This window comes from Aptenodytes patagonicus, chromosome 16, assembly GCF_965638725.1.
Source record: "Aptenodytes patagonicus chromosome 16, bAptPat1.pri.cur, whole genome shotgun sequence".
NCBI lineage: Eukaryota > Metazoa > Chordata > Aves > Sphenisciformes > Spheniscidae > Aptenodytes > Aptenodytes patagonicus.
In genome coordinates, this window is record NC_134964.1 from 9,131,301 (window position 1) to 9,148,084 (window position 16,784).

Here is a 16,784-nt window from a genome sequence, read left to right on the forward strand (position 1 = left end):
TCAACTCCCACCACTGCCATATTCATCTGACCTCTTGCTACCTCCTGGGGGCTCAAGACCCCTCTCCTTTCTTGCTCCCCATAGAAGTGGTGCAGCGAAGGCCCAGGTGCACACGGTGGGTTGGGGATGGGGCACTAAGGAAGCATTGGGCTTGTTTCCAGTCTCTGTCCAGGGAGTTGTACTGGGGCATATCGGTTCTTTTCATCATTGGGCTCCTGTTTAATTCAGACTCAGGCTGGTTATGACCAAAAGCAAATGAAACAGAACAGCTGTTCATTAGCTAATTTGAAATACTTAGTGGTCACACATTAGTCTGTAGCTACCAGCCTGAAACCACGACTGCAAATAGGCTTCCTGTGCTGGAGATCATCCCCTTCATTAAACCAAGTTATTTTGAGACTGCTGTTTGGAAGCTGCCCTCAGAAAAAACTCCTACACATCCCACTGGCACAGGGGTTGCAGAGCCAGGGCTTGACCCAAAAGGCAACTCCACCTCTTCCTTCTCTGCTCAGGCTCCCCCCGCCCCATGCTGACAGCTACAAGAGCCAGGAGGTATTAAATATATAATCTCTCATCCCTAGAGAGATGGAGCCAAACTCTCGGTGGGTATCCCTTCAGCGGAGCTCTACTACCAGTTCACTTATCCCGGGGTAGAGGATGCTATCAATCTCTGTTCAACCTCGCCTAGCAAAGAGATTGCAAACGTGGCTTTCCATCATGTGGTACATCAGTCAAATTAATTCCAGGACAGAGAGTCAGCCAGTGGTGCTCGAGGCCGAGACAGATTAATGCTGCAGCCATGTCAAAATCAGCAGAGCTGCTGCTTGCAGCATGCCAGCTCCCTGGATGCAGCCAGCCTTCTGCTCAGCAATGCCCTCCGTCTCACACTTTTCAGGAGCATTGAACTCGCTGGAGTCAGTGACACAGACAATTCAGTTGGAAGGAACATCTGTCTCTAAATCGCGCTCCCCATTCAGGCTGCCGCCACTGCAAGTGGGTGACATTTTTTATGCGTCTTGCTCGCTTTCTTTAATCTCCCAAACACAGGCATGCCTGTGGAGCACAGGAAGGTTCCTCCCCCGTGACAAGGAAAAAGAAATTAGCAAGCAGATCGAGCGTGTATAGCAAATAATGAGATTGCCTTGGATACAGGACCGGAATTCATGCAAAGAATTCTGCTGATCAGAGAAGATAAGCAGCATTTCTAGGGCCTGCAAATAGCATCGTGAGAGTTACGTTTCTCAAGTGTTTTCTAAGAGATCCTTGGATGAAGACTGCCAGCACAGGCCCGATCCACAGACAGCGTGATTTAAAAAATAAACCCTGAAATAGCTATACTGGCAGTTATTTTGGTGTGCAAGTGCCTCATAATGATATGCCTCATTTTCCTTCAGGCACGGGAATAAGCTGTACAGATACACGCACTGTTATGCTGGCAGAGCAGCAGCCACAAAGGCGGCTTGTCCTGACGGAGCTCCAGTGAAAGGGTGCAGTGTTTGCCCCCAGGGTGCAGAGCCAGTACTGGTGGAGTCAGTGCGTACTTTAAAAAGGAGCTGGATTTGTGGAATACTTTTAATAATAAGCAGTTGTTTCTTATTACTCCTCTGGTATTAAAAAAAAAAAAAAATTATCAACATTTACAGGCAAATAGGGACAAAGTCTATACCTGGTGAGCGACCCGACAGCTTGACTCAACGCTTGTTGAAGTAGTTGAGAGTATTTGTACTGTCAGACTCATTAAAAAGAGGGATAGTAAACAGCCTTTGTTTTTATTTTTATAGGAAATTTACTCATCCTTGCATTTGCTATGCCACTTGGCTGAGACTGATATTTTTCTGAGGATTGAAAAGTGTTATTAATGAACTGATCAGATCCAGGCAGTCCTTTAACTCACTTAAAGAGACGACTGGTAACAGGCTGTTCACTGTGAGGCAGGTACCAGGCGGCTCCCAGGTAGTGGCACACGGGCACAAGGGATGTTTCCAAAGGCAATTAGAAATGTTGGGCATTCCCAACAGCCCAGTAAACCCTTCCTTGCTTGCGACTCCAGCTCCCTGTAGTATGAGCATGACATCTTCAGCAACAATAAAATAACCCAGCAAATAAGTTATCATCCAAGTGTTTTTCCCTTTGTACTGGAAAAAAGGTGACGGGGGTGAGTTGCCTTTGACATTTTGGCCCCCCTGTGCCACCTCCTGATGTCTGAGGGATAAAACTATCCTGTGGGAGCCCCAAAGGGTGTCTCCCCCGCCTCACGCTCCCCCAAGAAGACTGCGCTATCAACCTTTTGGGTGTTACAAATATCCAACACGGGTATCGGAACGAGTGTTGGATTTGAGGCTTCATCCAGAATATACACTCCGCTAGCTCCTCATGCTTTAATTATTTCTGTACTAGCAGCCCCCCCTGCACCACCTGCTCACTTTTGCTTCAGCACCGCACTGCTTATGAGCGGTGACACCGAATTCGATGCAGGAAGCCTCGTACGGTTACGGGCTTTGCAGCAAAAGGATGTCAGTAAGGGCTGGGATGCTTTCCACACGCTCATCCCGATTCACGTATTTCATGAATCAGGACGCAGTCCTATTTGCTAACGGTCGTCTACGTAACCTTTGCTATGTCAATGGTGCCTGTGCTCTGATGTCAGCTGCTGGAGTCCAAGCGCAGGCAGCTGGTGTCTCTGGCCAGCTCCCAGCCTGCAATTCAATTTTCCCATCAGTCACTTGAGAAGAAAGGAAAAAACATGTTTCTGACTGTTTGTGGCACCAAAACATACAGGGCTCCAGTCTACAAGGTCATTTAAGGCTTTTCTTCACCGTGACACACGGAAAAGTTCAGATAAATCAAATAATGGTATGAAGTTAATACAACTTCACTTACACTGCACTAAACTACAGTAAACTACGGCCAGTTTAATCCCGACTAAAAATCTCAGCACAGGAGTTTAATGCTTTCTAGGTTTTGTACAGTGACATCACTTCTCTGAAGATGGCCTGTCTGGAGATGTTTTACCGTGTTCCCAATGGTGGAAAACTACCGCAGCGCTAAAAGGCAGCAGTGGTTGGGAACAAGGGGACCGCCCTGGGAGTGAAGAGCTCCGGTCTGCTTTCTCGTACTGACTGACTGCATGACTTTTCCTACAGCATTTTGTGAGCCTCAATATTTGTATCTGCATATTGGGATTATTAGCACCTTCCCTGCCATTACAAAGGGCTTTTAAGATCTCCAGAGATAGGTGGAGAAATTTCTCCTCCTGTGTACCGTTTCCCCAGTATGGGCTATACAGGGAGCTTACAAAAATACGTACAGCTGTTACAGATGAGCACATTCAGGTATGTGCCTGGAGCACTGAACTTGGGTGTCATGGTTACTTTAGTTTTAAGAGTAAAGGAGTGAAGGAATTCAGACCACCTCATATCCAGCACCACCCGATACTGGCTCCCTAGACTGACAAGGGAAAGAAAAAATTGTGACACCTAGTTAAGTATGTATAATGCAGTTAATAAGAACCCTGTGTAAACCAGAATTGTGTGTCCCCAGGGCACAACTCTGTCCTACTAGCTGTTTGTCAATCATCATGCTTGTTTTAGCCGGAAATGTTATCATTTGGGACCTTTTTCATGGTTTTAAAGGTTTAGGAAGCAGGCATTTATTCCAATGTAGCCAGCGGTACATAAAAAATTCCACCGACTCAGATGGGACTGATTTATTAGGGAACGGCTCTCGAAGAACTTCAGTATATCTGAACTCAAAAATCTCATCCCTCTTTCACATACTTTTGATAAATGTACAGCTTAGCAGCAAGACCTTGAATGAACGCGTGTTCTCTCTTGTTGAGAACTCCTAACAATCTCCTCTCTTTAGTACAAAAGCTGCGAAGAGGAGACCTGCTGGACAGTAAGAAGCCAGGACCACTTCACTTTTATTCACTCTCTGGGATGCAAACAAGAGAAACCAGAGCAAGTCCCTGCCTGCTGAAATTCCAGGGGTTTGCATGGAATTACAGCAAGGCCCGGAGGCGTTTTGAATCTTTTCCTGTATACATCAGCCCTGCACCGCTCCCAGGCAATGGTACTTTAAGTTAGTTATTATTAATAATAAAGGATTGACTACCAATAGTCCTCATTAATTTCCATGGCAATCTTGCCCTAAACAAGATAAATGGCTGGGCTTTGAGTTGTATAACCAAAGTTCGTAACGTGAAGGAATGCAATCCCGGAAAAGTGTTCAGATGGTGGGGAGTGGCCGACCTTGCACAGCCTCCTTAAGGCCCAACTTCCCTTCGTATCTCGCAAGCTGCATTCCTAATTTCCTGAAAATACTGAATGGTTTGCACTTTCAGCCTCTGTCCTCTGGGCTCCAGTCTTCAGCATGCCTCACGGCATTCCTTAAACATTTCATCCACCCGTTTATTCATTTATAGTCCTTCTAACGATGCACTGCTGGAGCTTGCACAGGAGAAGATGTAACAGGAATATAAACAGTAACAGAAAAATGTAAAAACATACTACTTTCCTCTTCTGTGTCTATCTTGTTACGATTATTGTTTCTGCAGAAAACAGATGAGACACCTACCACGATCGATTTAGACATTAAATTATGGACTTTCACTTCAATGCTTTCACTCTGTCAATAAACTCCGAATACATTTAAAAGTCCAAATAAAACTTTTCTGGCCATTTGGTTAAGTAGAATAGTGGCAGTCAGTATGAATTAAAACATTTCCCAGAATCTAAAGAGAGAAATGTTATGAACAAAGAGGAATCTGAGTGGGCGTAAATTCCTCGCCCTCCTATGCTGGTAGGATTATATGTCAGGCTTTCAGAGCAGGAAAAGGACGTTACAGGCATAATGGCAGGGAATATCAATCAGGTAACTAAATCTAATTACAGAGTTACTAGATTAACTAGTGAACTTCAGCTACTTGAAGGCAAATGACCAAGTGCCACAACAGAAACCAGATTTAGAGAAACAATTTCTCAACACACTGAACAACTTCTTGTAACGACGAGTTTCAGATTAGACAACAGACTATTCTTGACTAACTTTAAAAGACACATGGTTTGTGTAGGAAAGGACTGTAGCTGAATCACTCATTAATAGTAACAACAAATTCAGCCTTCTTAGAGAAAGAATTGCACCAAAAGGACAGGATAATGACCCTAAATTTTAGTAGAAAGATCTATTTTCTGAGGGAGTAAGCCAGTAATAAAACATGTTCTGCATAAAAGAATTGCCTTAATGGAGTCATTAAAGGGAACAGAGGCATTGGCCCCGAATTTTCAAGTCCTTATTTTATCACAGTTTGTGATACACTGGTACTGTACAAAACATAATTGCATTTCTTGGTTTTGTTACATCACAGTTAAACCATGCTAGACACGGGCTAAGACAGAACTCTTTCAGACATCCCAGACTGCAAAGCACCCCAGGCTGGGTGACTGCTGGCTAAAGAGGGAGGCAGGAGAGAGGCAGAAAGCTGCTCAAGCGGTGACCGAGGCAGGTCCCACGGCGGGTGCAGAGCTCCTGCTGGACGAGGCAGAGCTGTGTGCCTGCAGAGCTCCCTGCGGGTGCTGGTGCCCCAGCCTGCACGCCTCCGAGTCCCTGGGACAGGTTCTGCACCTCCTCAGGTGAGTAGCCTAAACGGGGCAACTGCTGACTACTCGTGAAATGATACAGTACGTGGTCTCGGGAGATACCATCTGTGATCCTAGGCTGCAGTTCTTTGCCCTTTCAGCAGGGATAAAACTACATCCCAGCCAAGCCTTTGGGGCAGTTTTTCTCCTGTTCTTGCTCCCCCCAGCCTGGCACCGTCACCCTGCAGCACCCAGCGACACCACCACAGCTGCCCAATGCTGTGGCCGTTACTCCGCGCCCTCACACCCCTTCGTCAGGCTCGGCGTCCAGCCTGGGGGCCTCAGACTCAGCATCGCTACCTAACCTCGCCCCCTGCTCCTGACCGTACCTGGCACCCGCCCAAAGCCCCTGAGGAGGTACAGGCCCAGGCTGGGCCACGGCCTTGCCTCCAGGAGGGACGTACGTATATGCCAAGCCCCCGCACTGAGGGCAGCAATGAAGGGTTTAGGTCCAAGGTGATGCTCAGGGAGGCTGAGGGAAGGTGAGGTAGCACAGAGAGGTGCCACTCCCCCCGCCCTCGGGGGCTGCCTCTGTGTGTGTTTGAGGGGGCCTCTGCTCCCCCCCCCGCCGAGGGCACCCCGCGCCCCACACTGCGCATGCGCCCGCCCCACAGAGCCGGCCGGCGGCAGCGCGCAGGCGCAAAGGCAGCGCGGGGAGAAAGCTCCAGCAGCCCTCCCCCGCCTCCCCGCTGGGCGGCCGCGCATGCGCAGCCCCTGGCCGGGGGCCAAGCCCCGCCCCCGCCCTGTCACTAGTAACAACAGGCGGCGGCGGCGGCGGCGGCGGCCGCCCGGCGCCCCTCCCCCGCCGGAACCGGCGGCGGCGCTGCCCCGCGCCGGCATGAGGCCAGAGCCCGGCCGGCCGTCGTGACGGGAGGCGGTAAGGGTCGCCGCGCGGGTGCTGCCCCCTGCTTTTCCGTACCCACCCCCCCCCCCCACCCCCTCGCTCGTGTTTCTCTCCCCGCCGCCCCCTCCCCTCAGCCCCACCGCCGCCGTTGCTGTTGCCCGCGGCGAGTTTCCCGCCGTCCGCCCCCCTGCCCGCTCTCCGCCTGCTCCCCTCAGCGTTAGCGGCGGCGGGACGGGGCTCCGCGTTGAGCCCTGAGGAGCGGCCGGCGCTCCCCATGTGGTGGTGGTGGTGGTGGGGCGGGGGGGTAACGGCCCTGGGGCGGCTCACGGCGGCGCCGCGGCCGCTGGGCTCTCGCCGCCCCGGGGCGGGGGGGCGGCCCCGTCCGGAGCCCCTCAGGGGCAGCGCGGGGCTCTCCCGGCGGGCGCGGAGCAGCCCGCGGCGAGGCTGTCACAGGTGTCCGCCGGGTCCCGACCCCCTCCCCGGAGCGTCCCCGCGCTGGCCCGGCCTGAAAGGGGCACGGCGGGGCGAGGGCAGCGCCGTCCTGGCGAGAGGTGAAAAGAAACGTTGAGTTTCTTTGTTGTGTAACTCTTTTTGTCCAAGGATTAGAGAGGGTTTGCTTGCGGCTTTTTTTTGCTGATTCAGGTGTTTTTTTAAAATGCAGGGTAGTCATGGGTAAATTCCTCTCCTGACTAGGATGTCGGGTGAACTTTCTTGTGACTCTTGGATTTATTGTTGGCTGCTTCTCGTGTCTGAGAAGCTGCGGTGCCCATCTGCCGTACTCCTTAGCTGGAGCTGATAACGCTTTCCAGAAGCACTGTAGATAACGTGAGAACGCGTTAAAAAAAATAAAAGTAAAGCTGACTTACTGTAATAAAGCCGCTTCTTGCCAAAATGAGTCTGGCTAGCATGCTGCCTGTGGTTTCATCTGCGAGTGCTACTGCCAGTGTTTTTTCAATAAAAGAGAAGAGAGTTTGGGTCAAACTCTCATTCAAAGTCTCATTCAAGAGAGTTTGAGTCAAACACTTTGCTGGGGAAAGCAGACACGAAGCCATTGGAATAGCTCCTGTCTGTTTTTTGCTAGTGAATTTTTTTTTGGCCGTAAATTGGAATGTTTGTAGTTTCTGTAAGGTTTGTTTCTTCCCCAGCTCTCTCAAGTTTCTCTCTCAAAAGTCTTAATTTGATTTGAATATGATGAAGGAATGCCTTACATCGTTTTGGTGTAGTGATCCATTTTATTTTTCTTTCTTTCTGAAAACAAGGTTTTTTAACACTTGGTATATTTTTTTTTAACCTCTTTTTTTATTTCTGTTGTTTTTTTTTAAACCAATCCCAGTTCAGAGTCATTTATAAGCCAGGCCGCCCACTTACTGTGCTGGGGGACAGGGCAGTGCTTTTCTGCCTTTAGCCGGTATGTGTCAATGTTTGGTTCTCGGCAGCAGCACAGGAAGTCTCACCATCCTGATGAAGAGTCATAAAGTGTGGTGAAGACTTGTTACTAAAACTGGACTGAAAATGTGCTAATTTTCTGTCGCCTTTGGAAGAAATGATAAGTCATTTCTGACAAAAATATGCATAGCTTTTCAGGGCCCCATTGCATCTTCCCAAAAAAAGAGGAGTCGTCAAGGAATTGTGAAGAATTTCCTATAGAATTGCTAGCGTGGTCACACTCAGAATAATTGTAAGAGAAGACTGAAAATGGCTTCCTACATTTGACAGATGGTTTTAAAAATTTCTTTTTCAGGTTTGAGTTGATCTTACTAACTGCAGCTATGGTGCAGAAGTATCAATCCCCCGTACGGGTGTATAAACACCCTTTTGAGTTAATTATGGCTGTAAGTATTAATTTTTGCTGTAATTTTCTTCCTTCACAGTTCCTTGTATTGCTAAGTAGTTACTGGGCTCCGTTTGACAGGTACTGTAGAACATAGAAGATACAAATCTGAAATGATATACAAAATGAGATATGTGTTTTGATGGTTGCTTCTCTACCCAGAGTATTTTTTTACATAATGCGTTCTCTCTTTCTCCCAAAGTTTAGATATAGTTCATAGATTTATTTTAAAGTTAGAGTAAAAGTGGGCTTCAAGTGTACTTCCCAGTTGATTACTGGGAGCAATCTATTCTAGCATGGGAGAAAGTGTCAAGTACATTGATTAAAAGATTGTTGTGGTTGTATCTTCATCAGTATAGAGTTTACAGGACTAGAGAGCACAGGGAAAGCCATGAAAGCAAGGATAAGCCTGAACGAAAAGAGGAGAAAGCATTCTGAGCATTGGTAATACTTTAGGGGGGGAGGGGAAAAAACCCCCAAAACTATTGCTACGGAGGTCAGAGAGATGAACAAAAAGCTTTTTGGGTGCATGATTGCTAACTTGTGTGCCAATGTTACAAATAGTAACAAAGAAGAAGATCCTAATTAGGTTCCCTCTTCTTTCTCTCTCCCCCTCTCCCTTCCTTTTTTCTTTTAGAAAACAGAAAGGAAGTAGGTATTTGACATTTTAAAGTATATTCAGCCAAAACCACAGCTGTGTGGCTCTCATGAGTTATGAAGAGCAGTTGAGGAGAGCAGTCAGGTCAGCTTCTACCTGATAAGAACAGTTAAAACTAAATAATAATCTAAATAGTAATTGTTTTTGTTTCACTTGCTGAAAATACTATGTTTAATGGCTTCAGAGGAGAGTTTTAATAGTGTTCATAGTGTAAATATTTAGATAGATCACATGGTTTGGAGTGCAGAGTTCCTTACAGAAGTGATCCTTCACAGTCACAGTGCAAAAAAGGATTAGCTCGCTCTAAGGGGGATACTTGAATTTCTTTTTATCTTATTCCTGAAGCAGCTTCCAGTGTTACACATGCAGGTCTTGCTCTTGCAAACACTTCAAGGCAGAGAGTGGTTATTTTCATGAGTGGTGAAGAATCTGACTGCGATATGTTAAAGGTCTTTTAGGACCTTACTACACTCTGACAGCTAGGCTTCAGATGGTTTCTAATTTAAATTTGATTGTGTGTGTAACTTTGGCCTTCAGTGAAGTACTGGTTCTTGTTTTCAGATCAGTCAACAGAAATGAGTTTCTAGGACAAAAATCTCTAGCTGTTTGCTGAACTGAGGCGTCTTTGCCTTGCTGTTGAATTGAAGGCAAAAATTCTTCTTAAGTTATTTCTTCAAGGCTATTTTGAGTTAAAATGCTGACATCAGGATTTTTCACAATGCTTTATTGGGTGTAATTAGAAACACTTCTGACTATTAATATTAACTTTGAGTTCTCAAACTGTTCTGTAACTTGGGGATAATGTTTGAAGAATAATCTTTAACAAATATTAAATCTTCTCTTACATGAAAGGTTTTTTTCTCCTTTGGAAAGAAAGAGGCTATACTGCATATGCAACTAGGAGAAAACAATAGTTGAAAAAATAAACCAGTGAACTAAGAGGAGAAGAATGTTTATTGAAAGACAGTGTCAGCTGAACAGGATGCTTTCTGAGACTAAAAGTTTAGATTGGCGATAATACGTATGATTTATTTCGTCGGTGTCAGGGCAGCGACTTATCACTTGAACTTGTTCGGGATGTGATTACTGGATGAACATCCTTCTCCTGCCATGTTGCTTCTGTAATATGACTGGTTTTTAAAACGTATAAAATTCCTGGTGGTGATCTATCAAAACTGTTCAGGCATTTTCTGAAGTATGTAGAGGAGTGCCTCCATGTGCCAAATTCTTTAAAGAATATAAACAGTATATGATAGTTTGATGCTTTTTGTTACTGTTTTCCCTTGGTTGAATAGTGATTACGTAAGTTGATGAAGTATTTCTGGAAGGAATATTCCTGTCAAATTTTGTGCTCACTAAAGTGGAAGTACTATGTTGCATATTCTCAACAAAAAAAAGTGCTATAATGTTATTTTAACTGTATCAGCAGCTTTTCTGGGATGAGGAACACATCCTGGTATGTACCAACCTAGCAAACAACTTGAACAATACGTTTTTTATGTTTGTTTGTTTTTTTTAATCCATCCCTCTCTTTCGTATGCACCCAACCTTTGAGAGAATGTGTCCTCAAATAGAGGTTTAAACACACACACCAGAAACTCTCAGCTGTCAGTAAAAAGCCTCTCGAACAAACCTTTGGTCAATGTGGCAGCGGTGTTCTTTATGCTGAGTTGTCTAACAGAAATCACTGTTTCTAGCCTGGGTCTTGTTGCGTGGGATCTCATCTTGTCTGAAGGTGCTGAGTACTTTTAAAAATTTTATTTGGAAAAATCGTCCTCCATTCCCTGAGAGTTTCATGGAGCTGAAGAGGTAATTCATTCTATGGAGTAGTAATGAAGATCACCAGTGTCAGTGAAGCCCATGTGGACTGTAAGGATTTCCTGGATGATATGTGTTCCAACTACAAAGTGGAACTCATTAAGTCAGACTAATATTAAGCTTTCAGATAGAGAAATCAGCATAAAATTCTTTTCTACAAGCAACCAAGTGAATGCCACTTGCAGAATGGGTCATTTACACTACAAACTTCCTATTTGCCCACTTTTCCTTTCCTGGGTTTCAAAGAGGTACTTGAGGGAGAATAAAGTACAATCAGCATTCCATTCATGCTGCTCCAGTGTGTTTTGAGAGAACTTTGTTCTCTCATGAAGGGTGAGTGCAGCTATATTAAGACAGAAAACTGGATTTAATTCCACTTTGATCTAAACCAAGATTGACAAGACGAGTGTTTTGCAGACAATTATGATATAAAGACTTTTAAAATAGACGCAGTGCAAATTCTTTTTCTAAGTTGAATTGGTGTTGAAAATAAGTTTCTCTCTTATGCCTCTCCACTGAAATCCAGAAATCATCTGTTGAGCCCTAATGTATCTCTGTGACAATATACTTTAAGGCACAACCCCTTATCTCTCAAGTCTGCGAGAGAACTGGTGAATGACTGTTGTTGGTAGAGAGTTGGGAGATCCTTTGCTGCATGCCTCTTGCCTGCCTTTATCACTAAAGGCAATCTACATAAAATCTAAGCTACTTCCCCTGAAGATTTCCTGTTACTGGCGAATTGTGCGGTTCCAGAAAATACCTAAGTTGCTTTGAAAACAGTAAGAACTGGATGCAAATCTTCTAATGAAACTGTCTCCCGAACTTGAAAAGATTCTAGAATCATGGGCTAGAAATTATCGCATTTTAGTCCAACATACCTAACACAGGCAATATGATTTCACCAAATGGTTACCAATGCTGACACAATGACTTCTGGCTGCTCTGTGGCATATCTGTCATAATCAATTTCTTGAAAACTCTGTGTGTATGTATATATATTTTAAAAAAAGAACCAACCAACTTGCACAGCTGTTCATCAGACTGAATAGAATCTTGCCTTGTTTTTTCCTCCTGTTCATGTTGAAGTTTACATAATGCTGGAAGCAGCTGAAATGTGGAAAAATGACTGTTTACTTAGACTCACTTGTCAAGTTACCAAGGTTAAATATATTGGAGAAAAACTGAGAAGCTGCTTTTATAAAACTTTTAAAGATTGTAGATTCAGTTTTTGATATTAGCTTTAAAGAGGTTTACATTTAAAGTGATGTAGGGACTTTGCTGAATAAGTAGTTCTTAATGTTAAGAGACAGTTAAGAACTTGAATCTTGAAGCTTTCTTAACATACATGAGGGTAAAATTAACTTTGGAGATTCACAGCTCATTTTGAGTCTGATGTGTTAGATAATTCCCCTTGAGTTTAACTTCCAAGGTAAATTTAAATAATAATAAACCATGGCATTCCAAGAGTGGAATTTATGCAAATGGAAAATAAGTAAGATTTTTGAAAAAAAAAAATTGAATTGAACCATTGACCAGAGGTTCTTTTTGAGTTTCTGGAAGCTTGGTGGAAAATTTATTGCTCTTCAGCCCCTTTAGAAAATGTCCTATTTACAGCCACAAATTACTTAGTTTCAGAAATAAGTATGAATAGTAACATGACTGAACACAGCAAGTGTGCTCTAAACCTGTCCTGTTACATTTAGTCAAATTAACGTAGATTTTAAGAACATGTGGCTTTGTGAAAACTAAGATTTTCAAATTTGCCTGTGACAGGAGACAGACTTTCAAAGGTATTTTGCAGTCTTTTGAATACCTAAAATAATGTTTCCACTTTGTTAAAGTTCCTGGCATTTGTCATCTTCCACTGGTGCCAAACAATGAAGAGAAGTCTGTAGGTAAACTAGTCATCAATGTCAGGAGCTTGCAGTTGTGGAAATAACGCATTTGATCTTTATTTTAAAATAAAAATAGCAGTTAATCTTGCATTGCCTTGAGGCTGAAAACTACTTCCTTCCAAACTACATATTCTCATCAAAATCCTTTAAAAAAAAATTTGGTTTCATGTTTTCCCTTTGTTCTGATAGAATATCTAAAGTATCTAAAGCATAAATCTTTCTTTCTTAGTATGTATAATATATAGTGCCCTTTTGATTATATTGTAATTTTAATGGTTCAAATTTGCTGCTTTTGGACAACAGGCTGACTGGCTTTCTTTGGTTTTATAGATCTGAAAAAACCAATGTTTAAGGTAAATCTCCATGATTTAAAGTATCCCTAAATTACAGGAAAGTAATAACATTGTAGATGGCATAAATACACTCTAATGATAGAGTAGGTTAGAAAAAAATTATCTGTTTTTTTTCAGATTGACAAATCAAAGTGTAATCCTTTGATCTAGATTGTAATGAGGTTCCTGATCAGGTAGTACATCATGTTTTAATTTTAAAGGTTATTACTTTATAATGTCATTTAAAAAAAATAACTATGTATCAAGTTAAGCGCCACACCTGCTCATAAATCCCTACAGTTTTTATTCCTTCTAGTCTCACTTTCTTTCTTGGAAAAAATGCATTCCACACATCATGTGAAGAGGGGCTGAGAGGCCGATGAGAAAACGGAAGCCGTTCTCCAAGTGCTTTTGAAAGCACAAAGTAGGCTTTAAATGTACTGAGAAGTCATTTATTACCCCGATGCGGTGAACCTTCTTGAGGATTTGTCTTGGATAGTTAAAGCCTGGGGAACGGAGCAAATGAGTGTCCACTGCTGAAACCGCTCAGCGGTTTTCCCTTCTGTTGTATGACTCCCAGACTCTCATCTACTTTGCTTCCTGTCTTTGTTGAAAATTCAGGCTTATTTACTGTTGGAAATGCGTTGGTAAAACTGCGGTGGAACAGGGCCTTGTATGGATTTTCTTATTTTTGAATAAGTGTCTGCAGTTTAACTGCTGTTTTATGGCGTTGTTGATGGTCTCTTGTGTTAGCACACATTGTAAGAACAAATGAATTTTTGGCCACTTGTTTGGAATGAGCCGTGGTTAAAAAACATAAGAGTTAAGTTGAGCACTAGGGAAAAATATTGACTTAGCAGCCTGCTTGCTGTGCAATTTACGTGTTGTTTCATGGCCTGCTTAGATATTTTCATGGCTAGCTGTTTCCTGTTTTTTGTGGGCAAACACATGACCTGACTGTAGCTGACAGCTGCAGTTCTCTTGTTCGCCAAATGCTTTTAGTCATTTTTTTTAACAAGTCTTTTACACTTTAAAAGCTAAAACACCACTACTGTCAAACTCTGAAAGGTGTCAATAGAAGAAAAATATGTATCAAAACAGTTCTTGTTGCTTTGTTCTGAAAGCACTCCAAGCTTTTCACCCTTTGCAGGTGTTTTAGCTCTGAGACTGGTGCAAAGTGCCGCTCTAGGATCTGTTGATCAGCCAAATAATGTTGCCTTTGAGTTAAAAATCTGTTAAACATGTGTCCTGGTTTCGGCTGGGATAGAGTTAATTTTCTTCCTAGCAGCTGGTACAGTGCTGTGTTTTCGGTTTAGCATGAGAATAATGTGATAAGCCATGACAACATGTGGGAACCTGGCAGAAAGGAAGTGGTTAACACGTTCCGCAGAGTCCTAGACACCTGTGATACTACAGTTGTGATCTGGAAAAGGTGTAACTTCATGCTTGTAACTTAATGTGTGGTTAGCCATTAAGAAGTATGTGTAAAAAGCCTTTAAAACCTCATGGGAAGGAGATATGGTGTATTTTTTTAAACATGTCCAATGAGGAGCCGGAGGTTGCTTACAAATCAGTGACGTCGGCTGGAGACGTAGAATGAGGTGCTTCTGTATGGTGTGGCCAGTTACGTGCACCTCCAGCATGAGCAATCTGTGTTTCCTGTTCCTGTGGAGCTCTTACTGCTGTCTTAGAGCAGAATATTTCAGCTGGTATGCTTTTAGGAAACAAGCACACCATGAAAGAGGGAGTAGAAGGAGACCCTGAGGGATTGGAAGCAGCCCCTGAGGACTCTCCATAAAGCACATTCAATCAGAGTCCAGATTCTGGAACACAGAGTTGAGGGGTATTCATTGTGATTTTCATAACCAAGATTGGTTTTGCGTTGCATTTAGTTTGAATTCAGTGTGTTTCTGGAATGAGGGCGGCCATGTGATCTTAAAACTGTTGCGTTCTGAATATAGAGTGAATCTTCTGAGAATTTGCAAGGAAATCTATTAATTAGCTCAAGTTAAAATTAATTACAGGTTAGTCTTAAATGGTCTATTTTCTTTTCTCCCAAGTGAATTTGTCTTCAAATTTTTCATGTAGTTTAAAATTACTGTGTATATATTCTAAATTAAGAACTAGGCTGTTAAGCTGAATTATTAACTCTTTTTATCTCACTTTTATGATATAGTTAAGACAGGCCAGGTTAGCAGCTCAGGTAAAATCTTGAGTAGGGCCTATTACAGGTAATTTAATAATTTGGCGCTCTCACAGTCAATTTGCATGCAGCTTGTTTCGGTTGTAATCAGTCAGTGATGTTTGAGGCGAGAGTCATGCCAAGAACTCACGCTGGTGGAAGATAATGGTGGCAACGTGGCTGGAAGGCCTGTGTTGGAAGGGCTGTCTGGCATCATCTGGGCTCCACCGCAGCGTGGGGCAGCGTTGCCAAGAGTACAAGCAAGCAATGAGCCATCAAAATTTGAGATCAGGTCCCAGGGTCTTGGCTCTTCTCTGCGTTGCTCTTGCTCAAGTAATACTGATTTCTGCCCAGTCTACTGAGGTTTTCAGCTTGTGGTTCATGGGCTTTCTCTTCTAAGGGTCAGAGAAACATAACCGAGTATGTGGTTTCCCATTACAGCTAAGCTGGTGTTCCAGCTTGCTCTTGTTGCTTTCTTGCAAAGACACGTTCATCAGCAAGCCACTTTAGGGAGACAGGATGGTCAAAAGCTGTCTTGGAAAAAAGGAAAATAAATACCTTGTCAGCCTGATCTCCTCACCAGGGTCACTTAAGGCTGATAAGCACCCCTGTGGGAGCAGGTTCTCGTCCCCTCCTGCGCTGTTAGTGAGCTCGTGGCAGCTGGCCACAAGAAAGAGCGAGCAACTCAGCAGGGCGTTTGTCGTACATGTTGCGCTGTGGGAGCCCTTGATTCCATGGGGAAATAATTAGGGTTCTGCAGTTTGAAAAATGCTGAAGGCCGTTGCTGTAACAGTAAATGAAGGGGCCATTAGAAACTTGATTCAGCAGTCTTCAGGCCTGGTATTATTTAGCAGTGCAAAGTATTTGCAAATTGTGCTTTAATGGCTTGGAGTTGTGGATTCTGAGAGTTGCTTTGGCATAAAAGGGAATCTGTCCTTACCTTAGAAAAATGAAAATTAAAAAGTATTTTGTATGATCTAATGGGGTAGCATGCGAGCTGACTGGTTGGCTTTCTTGCTTTGTATTCATGTATGAAACTTCAGATTTGAACATTTTCTGTCTTGGATTCCTCTTGGATTTTGCTTTATTATAATAAGGTTTGGGGACTATATATCAGTAAATTTGAAAATAAAAATATCACAGGGCTCTTGGAGCTTAACAGCTTTAACTCTGGTGACAGCAGAGGGATTGTGGGAGGGAGCAAAGAGAAGCTACCCTTTTGTATTAAAAATGAATTTTTACTTAAACTGTTTTAATTCTTATTCTATATGTTTGGGTTCTTTTAGCATTTCAAGACTTTGTCGCGGTCAGATTTATGAAGTTAAATATCTAAATCTGTAGGGTTATGTACATTTTGGATTACTTGGTTAATTACAGCTGTTTTCATTCTGACGTTATTTACGTTCTCAAAACTTGAGTATAGGTGGGTTTTGGAATATATGCAGATCAATCTGTGTAACGGTTGAAAACTGCATTGCAAACCTCTTAACATGTCAGCCTCTGATAATTTTGTGCCTTGCCTACTGCTGCTGTAATATTATATCATATTGCTTTGATAATAATAGATCTCATTTTGTGAAAATGAATA

General features: G+C 43.3%; 1 protein-coding gene across 2 annotated transcripts in view; it reads left to right on the plus strand.

The window, feature by feature from the left end:
• Positions 1 to 6,442: 6,442 nt before the first annotated feature.
• Positions 6,443 to 16,784, plus strand: part of SEC14L1 (SEC14 like lipid binding 1) — a 44,951-nt gene continuing 34,609 nt past the window's right edge. The window contains exons 1-2 of one of the 2 annotated variants that reach the window (XM_076354211.1): positions 6,443 to 6,513; positions 8,222 to 8,312. In XM_076354211.1, the coding sequence (XP_076210326.1) occupies positions 8,250 to 8,312 (63 nt within the window). In that variant the 5' untranslated portion in view covers positions 6,443 to 6,513; positions 8,222 to 8,249. The remainder of the gene's footprint in view (positions 6,514 to 8,221; positions 8,313 to 16,784) is intronic. The other variant, XM_076354212.1, reaches the window with a different exon arrangement.